The following is a 15,637-nucleotide window of genomic DNA, read 5'->3' on the forward strand; positions in this document are numbered from 1 at the left end:
CACCCCGAGACAATGGGATCCAAAATCACCACCCATTTTTGGTTGGCCCAAACAACTCCTGAAAAGCACTGGTTGCTTTCCCTCCTTTTGTAAGCCTGTCAAGAATCTAACCAGGAGAGACAAAGGAGAGCGTTTAGTGTTTAAAAGAAGAAAAAGAAAACCTCAAATTTGGAAAAGAGCAGCAAGCAATCTCCCATTTACAGGCTCCTCACATGGCTGCTGATCCCTCTGTCTGCTTCTTGGGTGATTAAAATGTATTGCTTTTTACATACGACTCATTGGGCCTGAATCCTGGAAGTCATCGTTCTCTTTACCGTACTTTACTAATCCATTTTCCATTTAATTTCTGATAATTGCAGCCTCTAGATGGCATTGGGTAGGCAGGTCCCAGACTGCACAGATGGGCAATGAAAGCTGCAGCACTCCATGCAGGCACCAGGAGCAGAGCATTAACATCACCAAGCAACCGGTACAGCATCCATAATTCACCACCGCAACCCAGCCGTGGGAAATGACTCGTTGGTAGACGTGCTTGGGAACAGAGCAGCAATACCCGGTGTGGTCTGCACCGCTTCCTCTTCCCCATCCCGTCCATGGGAACATCCCTCCAGCACAGCCAGGGTTGTGTCACACGGGAAGTACCCCTGGAAGGAGCTCGGCATGGGAGCTGGGAAGAGCTCTGTCCCCTGTCCCGGCCTGGTGACAAAGATCACAGAACTACCACCACAACCACCACTGGAGCTGTCACGGCAGCAGCAGCCATAGGGAAGGCTGCAAAGACAAGTCATGTTCACCCACATCCTCCTTTCTAGCATCCCATGCTTGGAAGATTGGGAAGTCATGAGATTTAGTTTCTGTTGTGGAAATGGAAACAACGGTGGAGAAATACCAGCACATTTGTCCTATTTCAAGTGTTGAGCAGCCAAGGCACAGCAAGGGGGAGGGCTGTGCCCAAATACTCCAACCAGATCTAGTTTCACATCTAATACAGTGCTTCATGCCAAGAGGCAACCTTCAGTCAAGCATTGCTCTGACAGGTCAGACAGATCTTACATGCATGCCACCCCACTCCAAACTGCACGCTTGCCAAAACCTCAGGATGACTTGTCCCTAGCTTCTCCTCCAAATAGCTCATGATGTGATTTCTCTTTGATCCCTCCCTTCCCCAAAACCTTCCCCACTCCCGATGAGGAGAAGCAGACCAGCGTACATTCCTTCCCCGAAATTAATGCAAAGGTTTCAATCTGTGGCAGGCCCAAACGTGACGAGACAAAGGAGCTACAGGCAGGGCTGCAAAAGCTGCAGTCCTACCACTTGGGAGAGCGCTGCTGGTCAGAAACACCAGCCTCATGATCCTCCTCTTGCATAAGACTTCTTGCTAACTATTTTCCCTGCTGTTCCTTCCCTAAACACAAACCCCATCTTCCAAGTGAGCACAGTCAGCAGAAAGGCCAATGTGGAGAGATTTTTGCCTCCACCCAAGAGAGGACATTCTGCTTGTGTTCATGGTGGTGTCCATCAAGAGCAGCTCCATGGTAGTGAGTGAAATTACACAGGTAGAAAATGACACATTACAAACTGAAGTTTAACTGAGGTTTAACTGCCAAGGTCTCCATTCGAAACAGATATGCCTTAATCCTTAGCATGACCATGCTCCTTTCCACCCTCTCCCAATCTCATAATATAACTTGCTGTCTGGCAGAGACAGAAGCAGATGGAAACCCGGAGCCCTGGGTGAACAGCCCCATGGACAGCAGAAACCAACCCACCTCCTGCGTGAACACACCAGTGTTCCCACAGCATCCCCACCCCACCTCCTTCTGCATCAGCAGCATGTTTCCCTCATGGAGCACGCTGCCCTTGTATTCCTCCATTGACAGAAATGGTGGGATTTAAACATACCAAATTGGTGCCCAAAACCCGGAGGTGGGCAGAAGCCTCTGCAGACAGTGTGCACCCACAGCTGCACAGGAGCCTGGCACTGCCACCATCTGCATGGTGACAGGAGAGGATTCAGAGCACTTCTGAGTTCAGCCCTTGCCAAAGGAACGGAGCTTGCCAAGAAACTCTGCTTATTGCAAAACCAGAACGGTGCCGTTAAGCGATGTCTGATGGAGGAGACCGGCCCTTGCCACTTATGGAGGAGTTAATGCACTGACCAGGGAAGGGTTGAGCAAGCATCAAGCAGCAGAGCTGGGCCATGGGGAGCTCTGCGGGGAGCCTCTGGGACTGCATAAAGCAGGATGCAGCACAACTCCAGAGGGAATGCCGTCCTAACTTGGGATATTCGCCCTTTGCCAAGGCCCGGAGCCAGCAAACACAGAGGCACTACGGAGGAGCCCCAGCAGCAGGCGAAGCACAGCAACCCTGCAGCTTTCTGTGCACTTAAACATGAGAATACAGAGTTCACACAAAATTCAGCCCAAGCCACATACCTTGAACTGCACCTGCTTTTTTAGGATTCAACCAGGATATAGGGCAATTGAGGAATGCCAAGGTTTTCCAGCATAACTAAACCTCAAAGGAGCATGAACCTTGACAGCATCCTCATCTTAGAGCTCTTCTCTCTCACCACAGAGATACCAAGAGATAAAACCTGAGAGCCTCTGGCCAAATTCACTGATTGATAAAAAACACCACGATTTTGGGGCCTAAAGCAGCCACCTGTTGGCAGGTGGAAAGCAACTGCCCCCACATGGAAACCTCGGAGCTCCCTGGGAACTTTCCAGCAGGACTTCTTTATTTCCTGGAGGTGGGAGGAAGTGTGGGAGGGGGAGATGAGGGGAACTGGAAAATGCTTGTTTGCCAAGAAAAAAGATCAGCAGACAAGTATCCATTTCAATTAACGTTTCGGTTTGAACAGCAAAACCCAACAGCTAAAATTAAAGGGATTTTTATTTTTTTATGTTTTAAGTGACTCATCAAAAGGAAACTTTGCTTTTTGCAAAAATTAACAGCGAAAAACCAAGAGAACTTTTTACACATCCTGAACTGAGCTTCTTTCTTTGCTAAAATTTAAACACCATCTTTCTTCCCAACTTAGGACAAGGAAACCTCACTATTTTGAGGAGCTGCACAGCCTCCCAGCCAGCTTGGCACTCTGCATGGCCAAACACAAAGCCTTCTTCAGCGGCTGTTTCATCAACCTTTTTCAGCATATGTGTGTGCAGTTAAAAAACACGGGATTGCAACTTTCTGTTCACTGAGATTGAGAACGCCAAGATTTTGGGTCCCTACCAGAGGTGCTGGTAGCTTCCACACCCCAGTGCTCCCAAGGCAGAAGAGGGGCAGCGTTTGCCACCAGCAGTGGCTCTACAGGTAGAAATTCTCAGACGGGGAGCAAGACCCACAATTTTCTAAGAAACATTTCCTGCATTTTCCAGCAATAGTCTTTTCTTGTAAAAACCCCAAACAGTCAAAAAATCCCCCCAAAATGGCAGCTGCACTCTGCAAGGCTGAACACCACAGTGATGGGGATGGCTCTGCAGTGCCTGGCCAAGCTGTCCATCAAAGTGAAGTTGCACAATATAATTGAACCAACTGAACTTTTCTCCTGCAGCACAAAGACAGGGAGAGGTCTCGCCTCCACCCTCCTCCTCCTCCTCATTCCTGGCCCTCATGGAGCCACCCAAACTTGCAGGGATGTGGGCTGGTTTGATGCCAGCATGGGGAGGATCACCTCAAAGGGGTCCCAAACTTCCTTGCACCCAAGCCAGTCACCAAGGAGGCATTTCTCAAAATCTTACAACAAAATACATCCTTCCTCTCCAAAAAGGTCAAGCACCAGAGCACAGTTGATGGTAAATAATCAGCAGGCTGAGCTTGCAGAGGAAATTCTCCACAAAAAATTCTCTTTGAGGTGCACGACAGCACCTTGCCTATTAAAAAATACCCGGTTTGGCTAATTTAATATATTATCCGCACTGAAAAAATTTCATCTGGATGAAAGCTTTTTCTTGTCCAAACCCTAAATATTCTGTCATCAAAGACAGTATTAAAACAATAAATTCACCAACCTTAATTACACCGAATTTCATTTCCAAGATCGAATTTCCATGCTGCTAGGTAAAGACAGGCATAAACATCATTTATAATTCACTGCTCAGTAAATCACCCCTACTGCAAAGGCCTCAAGATACGGTACCAGTAAGGCAGAAAGGCTCAGAGAGGTGAATTAAGACAAAGAAAATGCTGTCTCTCCTCATGCCACCAGCTCACAAGGGAGACCATTCTTCACATAGGCTATTGCTCACATTGCAATCCTGGATAAAACCAGAATATAGGAGTTACCATAAAACAGGGTGTAGAGCAGCACCCCACAGCCTGGGGATGTGTGGGATCCACGGGTTGATGGGATGATGAGCAGAAAGGGTGCCATGCAACCAGCAGCACTGCAATACCCCGTGGCAGTGGAGAACCACAGGGTTCTGCAGAAACAAAGCCACAACCACTGGCAGGAAAACCACGGAGTCACCATGGCATCAAAGAGGGAATGGGCTGGCTGCTGGAGCCCTACAGCATCCACCCGCTGGCACCACATCACATTTTCCCCTCTCCATTTTCTGGTTAATGAGGTTCCCCTCCCCACTCCCAGCCGGCTGGAAGGCATGAATCACAGAGGAAAGGCAGATCCTGCACACCCATCCTCCTCTCCCTGCGAGGTCTCCCCTAGTCCAGCCCATGGAGCTGCCTCGCTGCAGCTGGCACAGATGGGCCTCCCTCATCCCTCCCACAGGATGCCTGCCACATACCCAGGAAAAAGTCTGTGCTGGATCCCAGTGATGGCAATGAGGAGCCTGACAAAGCTCAAGACAGATAGAATATAGGAGAAGGGAAAAAACAGGCGAGGAAAGTAAGAGGAAAGGAGCATCATTTCTCAGATGAAGCAGAGTGCTGGGAAGGGAGAGCAAGCGGTTAAATTGTTCACTTGTCCCCAGGCACACCAGGAAATCACTGCAGAGGTCCACACCTCACTTTGCAAGGGGACTCTGAGACTGCAAGACATCCTTCACTAAAGGCACTTTCAACAGCCAGTGTGGGAACAGTGATTTACGGCACTGTGGGAGACCTGTGACATCCAATGAAAGGCACAGAAAAGAAATGAAAAATCCAGACTGCAGAAGAACATGTTGTCCCTTCAGCTTTATCACCTCCCTCTGCAAGGGCAGGAGAACCCCAGAGCCACCATCTCCCTCTGTATCTCCCAGCTCTTATTTTCATCTCCCATTCACCATAAAACTGCACAGATGCTTCCATTTCTTAGATGCCCACAAAATATGTGTAGTGCATGCTATGGTCCATACTGTATCATATGGATTTAGCGTTGTACACAGGACCTGGCCATTTTACTAAAAAATCAGGACTCTGAGATACAGACTCTTTTGCACTGATTTACTGCTATCCATCCTCGGCTCTTCCCCAAGCAGCTTGAAACTGGTTTGTTTCGGATCCAGGGCTGCTGCCACATGACATAAATTGCAGATCTTTCCACCAGAAAACTGAGCTGCATTAGCTTGATGAAGAATGATTGAGACTCTTGCATCAGCCCAGACCCACACAAACCTCATCAAAGCCCCTGACCACAGCCAGCTCCAGGCAGGCACCTGGGCACCTCCTTATGGGCAGTGGGCTAGAGAAGGGCCAGCAGTGAACTCATGCCCGCCTGGGGATGCCCCTCAGCCCTCCCAGCAATGGGGCAGCTGAATTTCCAGGGCTTTTTCATTAAGTAGCTGGGGAGTGGAAGGGCATTGGCTCACCCCGAGACAGAGAGAGGAGTGTAACCTCTCACTTTGTGTTACAGGAAAACTTTTAAACACCACATTACAGAAATAAACCCACACCAGATGGTCAGCAAGGATCTTAGTTCCACCCACGAGGAGGCAAAACTTTTTACCTCCCCATCTTTCTGCTTCCCCCCTCCTGGGTTACACTCGGCAGAAGCTCCTCTACAGATCGCACCCACCAAGCGATGCTTTGAGTGGGACATACCTCCCCCCAGGCTGGGAAGCAAAGCGCGCCTCCTCCAGCTACTCTGCCAAGTTTCCAGAGGGAAGGAGACAGGGGATGCCAACAGGGATGAATGAACAGAGCCTGGGCTCAGGAGCCAGCCCTCCTTTGCCACAAGGCCACCATGGCAGTGCCAGGCAATGAGCCTGGGAACAAGGAGGGACCATCTGATGGGAGCCAGCAGAGATGCGAGCCAGGAGGTGAGCGGGAGCCCTCAGGGCCCACAGAAAACCAGCAAGAAGCAAAACTGCTCTGGAGGCAAGAAGGACGGCAGAAACCTGACGAGGGTGCAGACACAGCCTGCGGAGCCACGTGCTCGGAGCAAAAGGAAAAGGCAAATGCTGGCCATCAGCTTGGAATAAACCAAAACTCATCGAGTGCTGTTCCCAGCAGCTGCTTGAGAAAAGCTTTAGCTATGAGAACTGGAAATGACTTCTGCTTCAGACACACACTGCCCGCGCTCATCCCAGCGTACACCAGCCCTGGGAACTTCCATCCACATGGACTCTCCGGGAGGATGAACTGCCGTTTCCCAGAGGCAGGCAAGGCTTTCAGCAGCTCGCAGCCCCACTCGCTGCCAGGCACAGAACGCAGCAGCTAGTCAGGGTGCCAGCTAGAGCCAATTATAACTCACTGACCTGCCTTGGCGCTAGCACGCATGGGAACGCGCTGGCTCCCGGCTGCCAAATGCTGGAAAGCTATAAATGGGAGACATTTGGAGAGAGGAAAAATTAAGGAGCCAACTTTTAACTAGGCTGAAATGCATTGGACCATGCATGTTCTTTGTGGAGGGAGAAAGGAGGAGAACGATGATGATCTTTGATGCACTGCTGGAAAAACATTGGCTGGTTTTTACAGAGGTAGTCCTTATTTAACGGAAAGTGTTTCTTCTCTCGAGTTCGATTACAGCAATTCACTGTTTCTATATTTCTGCACATGGTGGTTAAGTTCAAGGCTCCCAGTGCAGTCCTCTGGGCACAGAGGAAACAAATAGTCACTGGTGCTTTACAAAGCAGGAACCTCACCATAGGAAGCTGTGGGTTTTTTCTTGTCCTTGGTCACGCAAGCGCCTGTCTTTCATGATCCAGCTGTCTAATAGTGGGATCCTGGTGATTTATTTTTGTGGCAGGGTGAAACCACAAAGTACATCGCACACGCAACCGTGCAGAATTTTGCTGAACTCCATAAACCCTGGAGGAAAAAGAAATCCCCAAAGTGCTGAAATAATATTCCTGTTACGAAATAGCTACCGAAAGAGCCTTGTTTACAATCCCTGAACACAGAAAGACATCCATCTCCCACAGCCACAGCACTGCCGAGCTGCCTTAGGGCTTTTGCATCAAAGAGGCCGCCAGGACCAGGCATGACCCAGAAGAGGGGTGAAATCTACGTGGTGCTTCGGCTTGTGCTCCCACCTGAAGGGGCCTTGAGCTGTTGGGTCAGACTACCTGGCACTCCTGCCCCTTGCTTTTCGTATCTGGAGAATTAAGATAACACTTGTGAACACTGTGACCTGCCAGGAGCCCAGCTTGAAGAGCAGAGGAGGACAAGTGGTGGTGCAGGTGGAGGAAGGCGAGCACAGGGCTCACAGTACTGGAAGCAATGCACGAGCCTCCTTTTAATTTTTCAAGAGTCCAACTGCCTGAAACAGGCTGATGAGAACAATTCTTCTCTGTGTGCCAGCTAGTGCCTTCTGAGCACATTTTAATGCAGTCGGAATTACTAAGACACTGACTTCCCCCCCCCTCCCATCTTTGCCTGGTGGCTGCATGTACACAAGTAGTACAGAACCCCCTCCAAAAGGGCTAATCTATCCACCACATAGAGATGACATGCACAGACCGTTGCCTTTTGCCAGTTTTCTCATAAAAGCAGGCACCACTTCAACAGCCTATTTTTTTTGTGTTACACACAAAGCTGTTGGCCTGAGGGCTGCAGGACTCTCTCCAAGATGACATCGCTCCAGGTGGGTCAAAGCTGAAAGTTTCCAGCTAAGAACCTGAGGGATTTGTTAAACATATGGACAAGCGAGAGGACTGGGAAACACACTCAATGCACACGCAGAAAGGAGTGAGGGAAGAGAGCCAGAGCCAGTTTTAATGTTGCTTAAAATTCTCATTTTCTCTGTCTGAATCATGCAGCGAGCACACTTACTCCAGCCTACATCACATCTCTATCCCTGGGCTCAAAATTAAACCTCTGTGCAGAGAAGCAGCCATGCAGCATCACTGTCTCCTACAGCCACGATGAGGACTGAAGGAAAGGTTTCTGATTGCAAGGGGAAAACCTGGAGTAACCTGTCCCCAAGGAAGGCATCCTGGAACAGAAGTGGTGAATGCTCCATCCCTGGCAGTGTTCAAGGCCAGGTTGGACAGAGCCTTGGGCGACATGGTCTAGAGTGAGGTTTCCCTGCCCATGGCACGGAGGGTGGAACTGGATGATCTTAAGGTCCTTTCCAACCCAAATCATTCTACGATTCTATGAATGGCAGTTTCATTTTTAAGGGCTTGCAGCTGCCTGCCAGAGGAGAAGCTACTGCTTCGTTGGTAAAAAGGCAGGACACGGCATGAACAGCAAAGCCTGCTCCGAGGGGGAGGTTTGAGACCCAGCTCCATCACACCTTGCAAGCAGCTCACTTTGTGACCAACCAGATCTGTTCCCACTCGCAGAGACACAAGTCTTGCTGTCCAGGATGCAAAACAAGACAGGTCTGAGAAGAGCCAAGAAATGACTCCTAGTCAAGGAAAGGATGGATGCAGCTGAAAGGCAGAGGAGGCTGAGGACATGGAGCAGAGCTCCTGCCTGGCGAAAGCACTAGGGTCCTGTAATAGTGGGAGAGGTGTAAAAGGGTTGGGTTTGGGTGTAAAAGACATTTTAGGAGTACACGGAGACAATAGTGGCTCTTGGTCACGTGAAGATTTGAAACAACCACCATCGTGGCTGATGAGTTCATAATTACAGAGTGGGGAAAAAATGTTTCTTTTTGGGGGTTTCCATAAAAGAAACACAAAATACAAGCCAGTATCTGTTCTCTAACCAACAGTGTTGCTCCTTACAGCCAGCAGTTTAAAGAGGATCCTTCCAAGAGACTTGTTAACCTCCTCCCAAGTGATGCCTCCAACGTGATCCAACAGAGCCCTGTAGTCGCTGCATGGCTCTTCCCCAGCCAGCAGGGCTGGAAGCATCTCTCAGGCACACAAGACCCCAGTCCTTTATATCTGTCCACCAGAGACAGCCACTCACATATCTGATTACCAACTTCCATGCCAGCTAACATTTCCAGCGTACCTGCCAGCCCCAGTTAGTGTCCAGAACACAACTGGCATCTTTGCAAGCATCAATCTTATTGCCTTTATTTCTTCGGAACAGCATCCATCTGCTCCCAATAGCTCACATCTGGCATACTGAGCGTTACGAAAGAGCCTCAGTCCCGTTCGAAGGAAATTATTCCTCCAGCCAAGAGATTCATGCAGAACTGAATTTAGTATTTGTAGTTACAAATTTACTACAAATCATACAGTTACTTGAGGTTTCAAACTTCAGAATTACAATTTTCATCTAGGGTTTGTTTTTAATCCTTAAAATGTTGCTCTTATGTAAATTGTTTTGTGACAGAAAACATTTATGGAGAACGCAAGGAGGGGAGGTGGTAGGAATCTGAGCACAGAGGACCTGCACAGCAAAAACACTCCTGAACACTGCCCAGGTTGCTGAAGGTTTCCTCCTGCAGTGAGCAGTGTGTAGGAGGTGGAGGTATTCCTTGGCTTAAGCATTCCCTTCCCAATTTCACTGCCTGGCATGGTACACTGAGCCTTCCTGTGATGACCCCAGGACACAAAAGGGTATGACCTGCGCTCTTCCCGAGGGATGAGGGCCACCACTTCATCTGTTCAAAACGCTGGAGCAGGCATGAGCCAAATTGCAGAATGTATGTTGGTCATCAGCCCTGGGAGAGGGGATGACAATCTATCTCCTGCATGACCATGGTGCGGTCAATGGCATGAAAACATGTAATTAGGCAGAACGAAGAGAACACCAGGGCGGTGCTTGGGAAGGCTGTTTGTTGCAGCAGTGAGCTGTAAACCAGCACTTTAGAGAAGAGGCCCACCCGCAGGTATCAATGACAGCCAAACGGAAGAGCTCTGCAAGTTCATAGTATTAGACAAAACCTTGAACTCTCCCAGCTCATACTAGCACAGCCTGCGGCATTACTGCCACCAGCAAGGTGGCTTTTGACATTCCCCATTCCAGTATGGGAGACACGGCTGGTCTGACATCTCTGCATCCAGACGGAGCATAGACCAGCGCTGGGCACACTCAAGGCTTCATCCTTGTTTCAGCTGAGCTGGCAGTTTGTGTTTTGTCATTCCTGCCAGGCTGGGGAGGCACGGACACTTTGCCCTCTGGTTGCAGTGGGCGCAGGCCAGCCGGCGAGGCTCAGTACTAAGTGTGCATGTGTTTTACTTGGCCCTACTCCTAAAATAATTGTTTGGCCACAATGGAAGGTGACAAGCAATTCAGCTGTGGGATATTCCACAGGGAATATCAGGAGAAAATCCCCAACCACTCACATGATGGTGCCTGGGCTGCTCCAAATTGCAACTTCACATCAGCCCCAGGGTCAGCCCCCACTCCTGCCCCAAGATGTTCCTTTCCTCTCTCCTACTTGGATCAAATGGCTTCCTTGTCCTCCTGGCTGGGTTTAGCAGGAGGGTCACCGGCAACAAAAGAGGGTGCACCAACCTTGACCCGAATGTGGCCAGAGTTGCTATCAAAAAACCAAAACCCTGCTCAGCTTCTGGCAGGAGCATGGAAAGTGCAGCCAAAATCACTGGGAACATAGATATGGAATTAACAAATATCTCTACCCAAACATGTGTGTTCTGTGATTGCTCAAGGCCCTAAGTATGAACAAATTTGGATGGATTTTCACTGGAGAACACAAAAGACACATTCTTGACACAGGCATCACCTGCGATCAAGTTTCCAACTCTTCCTCCAACACATCAGAAAGATGATCAGAACTGGACCCGGGAAAAATATTTTCCCCTCTTACTATGTTTTCAGAAGCAGCTGAACCATTTTAACCAATCAGTTATTTTGTGGGGGGTTTGGGTGGTTTTTTTTCTTTTAATAACCGAAGGCATGAATAATTTCCAGCATGGAAAATTTCTGCCTAAAGAGCTAAATTTGGCATCGAATCATCCAACAGTCATATAATAAAGGCCTCCAGCAACGGCAACAGTCAGCACTACCAAACCTACCTAGAGCACTTTTTTCCACTGTGCTAAGAGTTTCTGTTTCACTCCTCGCCTTTCAATCCAATTTCCACTGCACTGCACCACAAGTTTAACATAAGGATACCAGGAAGCATGTGCGATAAGGGGGAAGGAAGGGAAAAACCACAATTTCATTCATTCTCTCAACAGAGCCAAAAAGGAGTGGCTATTTTTTTTTTTTTTAAGAGAAACCTGCAGGGAACAGGGAAGGGGGAACATGTTTGCTTTATACCTTCCCGTGTATATCTGGGAAGGTATATATATTTATATATGTGCATATATATGCACATAAAATATATTTATACATAAAGGACCTCTGCCTCTAAAGATGCTCCAGGGTGTTTTACAGAGGCAGTTTGAGTCTCTGGCTCCAGACACCCTCCAGTGATGATGCTTTCCATCTAGGAGCATGCACAGCTCCAGCCAAGATGGAAGGGGATGAAATGAGGAAGGACAGCCGCTATTTCCCTACATGTCCTTCCCCATGAGGAGCAAGGCAGGCCAGGGAAACAGCACAACTGGAAGCTCCAGTTTATCACATATAAACTCCAAAGGACTGTACCCCCCTCGCAGCAAATGATGGCATGCGCTTGGCCACCACCTTGGAGCACCAGTGAGGATGAGATGCTACAGAGAAGGAAGCATTGAGCTCCATTTCCTTGCAGCCCTGGCTGTGGCCCAACAGCTGTTCCCTGTTTATTTACTTTAATATTTCCTTGGTTACACAAGCAGCTGCACACAGCTTAACCCCTGCCTGCACCAGCAACCACCCGTGCCACCCTACCTTACCTTGCCTGGCACAATGCTGTGGAACAGCATCATGGGGCAGGGTAAGGACACCCAGGGTCTTGCCAAAGCCGAGCTCTCACAGGGCTTACTCCATGTGCTCACCCTCATGGCCACATCCATGGCTCTACAAAAGGTGCCTTGTTGGGCAGCGGACAGGGCATCACAGATGTGAGCTGCTGTCCCACACAATCCTAGGCTTTGCAGGCTGACCTGAAGCCAGCTGAACCTGGGAAAACCATCTGGATTCCCATGGGCTCGCTTCGCTGGACAGACCCAGATGTGCTGTGATTTTAACAGCATATTTGTGTCTGGATGCAGAAATTTCAGGAAAAGCAACCATAGCACCCTTTCAGATAAAGCATGAAGTGATGCTCAACTTCACTTGAGTGGGACACTGGAGGCAGAGGGTGCCCAGCTCCGATCATGGTCCTGTGCACAGGCTGGAAGGCACATGCCAGTGACAACTCTGGCAGCTGCTGCTGGTCCATAGATCACTTCATGCATTTTCTTTCCTCATCTGCACAGAGCCTGTTCCAGCAGCTCAGTTTGTATTTTGGCTCATAAAGCTCAGCCAGACCCCTTGGCTCATCTCCACCATGAAGGGGGTGGAAAACACCCTTTGCCTGCTCGCCCAGAACACCGGCTTCAGTTTTCTGCAACCCAGCCTCTCCCAATTGCCTTTCCAGCCTCCTTGCTCTCTCCCGGCTCCATCTTCTTCCTGGCTCCCCCCAGCACCAGGAGGTAATTGCTAAAGCAGCTGCCCTCTGGGCTGGCAGTGCTCCGCAGTGGGCATTCCCCCACTGCCTGCTCCCTAAACCACCAGCCAGTGGGACACAGATGCAGAGAATCAGCACTTGTCAGCAGCAGCCCTGTTGTGCTGGGATAGCAGCTTTCATTAGCTCTGCAGGGATGGACTTTGGGCCTAACTTTAACAAAATCCCCCCCAAAGCAAACAAAAAACCCAACAAAATCCCCACCACTTACACAGATTTGCAGGAATTCAAACACACTTACACAGCCCCACATGCATTAGTCCGGGCAGCGACAGCAGAACCTTTACACACGCAAAAGACCCCAGGTGTCCCCACCAATGCACAGCAGGCACTGGAGCGAAGAGTCCAGCTTTTGAGGTTGCTTTGTTCTTGGTTTCTCAAGGATGTTCAAAATTGCATTTAAGTTTCCTCAAACCAAAACCTTTTCTGGTAGATGACAAAAGGTGTGCTTAATGTAAGGCAGAAACCACGCTTCCCAACTGACCACAGCTTCCAACCCTCTGAAACCAAATCCCCAAGAACTGGTGAAATGCTTACCTGCAGGTCAAAGAACTTGCTGTACCGTCGGTATATGACTTCTGTGGACCCATTGGACCAGGTGACTTTGATAATGTATACCTGTAGGGAAAAGAGGAAGAAATCAGAGAGGAGTGTCCCAACAACCTGCACCACAACCCAAAAGCTGCTAAAGCTATGGCACAGCCCCATTGCTGGGTGTCAACCAGGGAAGTTCATGGGAGAACTTAAAGTCATTTCAGCAATACTAGAAAATATGTAAGCTTAAATTATTAAGCTCCACTGCTGTCTACTAAACGCCTATTGCTAGTTGTGAACTAAGACGGCTCTCTATCCCTAAAAAGGGGCATACATGGAATATGAAAGGGTACTTCTATGTAAAACCACAGTCAAAGTCACTCCAGACACAGCCACATTACACGTTAATAATTATGCTGTGGCCATCCCATCTATGGCTGCAGCATCAAGTTTGATGTTGAGATCCCAAAGCCCGCAGCGTGCAGCAGCACACACCACCGCCAGCCCAGGTCCCAGGGCTCGGGCTTGCAAGAAGTCAAACCCACAAGGTTTGAAACTCCATCTGTCCTGCCATAAGCAGCTCTTAGGTTGTGTTTACTTAAACTTGCTGGGGTGCAAATTACCTCCTGTTCCTTAAAATGGTACACAATCAATCCTGGTAATTGCAGGTTATTCACAAGCTTTTACTGGTGACGGATGGGTAAAAAAAAGAAAAGCCCTTCTTTTTATTCTTCTATGAAAGACAAGAAGCAAATAACAGAATTAAGCAATTACTTATCTAATGTCCTTGCTTGCTGTTCAAAGAAACCAAAGATGACCCCTGATGAGATGCCAGCATAACACTCTCAGTCTTCACTAATTGATACCAGATTGACTAAGCAGAATGCTAAGCAGAATGAGGGCATGTGCATTTTTTTCTTCTAACTGTCATGTCCTGCTTATTTCCACCAGAAACTCAAGTATCGATTCACTGAAGCAGGAACAAACATTCAGAAGCTCAGATGAACAGACCTGCTAGAACTTCAGCTAGCATAATTAAGCGCGAGGACTCTTAGGATGCTTAGGTATTTAAAACAGAATCCCTTAAGAGTTTCACAAGGTTTCCCACATTTTTCCAGATCCTGGAATGCAACCAACGTCAGAGTCCAATATCGAAACTCAAACACCAGGAGTTTCAAATGGATAGCACAACACTGAATTATTTGAGCTCATCAAACCTGCTCAAATGCTGTACTAAAAGTCTAATCAAAACTCACTCTGCTGCTCAGAGGGCTGATGCAGCATGACCCTCCAAGGTGAGGAGACTCCTGAGGAATGACACATTCTTTCCAGTGGAATCACTTCCAAATTAAGATGGAAAAAGAGGCAGCAAGATGAAGCAAGTTCTTATTGCTAAAATAAAGAACTTCAGTACTTTCAACCCAGCAATTCAATGACCACTTCTCAAACCAGATGATCAGCCCAAACACAGCTGCGAGTGCTCTGCTGACTTGCAGCGAGCTGGCTGGGTGTCACAGGCACCACCAATCTCTCCCAGACAAAATCTGAATTGCTCAGCATCATCTCACAGGCTTTATTCAGCTAATCACAACCGTCTCCATTCACAGATTATTTTTTTGAGCCAAAGGACCTGCTCTTTCTGCATATTAACACAAGGAAGACAGAGGGCTCCTGCAGAACAGCATCTGTAGCGTCTGTGGAGACCAGGATGGACTATGCTTTGCTGCAAGGGAGGTCCAGGCACCATGCTTACTTATCACCAAATGTGGCTTGACAAGTACTCTGCATTGGGTCAGGCACAATGTCGACTCAAGAACATGCTTCTAGACCTCCGCAGGTCAGGTACAACTTGGCTGACCATGGTTTGCAATGAAAACTGATAAAGCTGCATGACTCGGCCTCTGAAGTATCTGACGGCATCCATGCAGTCACCACCATGCCATCAGCAAACTAAGTGTTAACTTGACGCTAAGTAAGCATCCAAGCTGCCTTTACCCTCACCCCAGGACTTGCCATCAGGCCAGCATGAGCTCATTTTGGTTGGAAGCTCAGCTGATATCTCAGCTTTCTTACCAGTCTACAGCACTTTACGGGGTTATATCACTGCTGGCTGGCTGCCTGGAGAAAGCCTTCCACTGGGGCAGGAGGAAGAGCCAACTTTTCTTCATTGTTTATTCCTATCCTGCCTTTATTTGGAGTCAACAGCTTATTAGGCTGGGATTTTAATCAGGATGTGGACTTGCTCAAGCCAAAATG

The 15,637-nt window shown here is 48.6% G+C and overlaps 1 protein-coding gene across 2 annotated transcripts in view; it reads right to left on the minus strand.

The window, feature by feature from the left end:
* Positions 1-15,637, minus strand: part of SH3PXD2B (SH3 and PX domains 2B) — a 73,025-nt gene that overhangs the window by 46,808 nt on the left and 10,580 nt on the right. For both annotated transcript variants that reach the window (XM_030504470.1, XM_030504469.1), the window contains exon 2: positions 13,385-13,465. In XM_030504470.1, coding sequence (XP_030360330.1) covers positions 13,385-13,465 — 81 coding nt within the window. The remainder of the gene's footprint in view (positions 1-13,384; positions 13,466-15,637) is intronic.

The sequence above is a fragment of the Strigops habroptila genome, chromosome 12, assembly GCF_004027225.2.
Source record: "Strigops habroptila isolate Jane chromosome 12, bStrHab1.2.pri, whole genome shotgun sequence".
NCBI lineage: Eukaryota > Metazoa > Chordata > Aves > Psittaciformes > Psittacidae > Strigops > Strigops habroptila.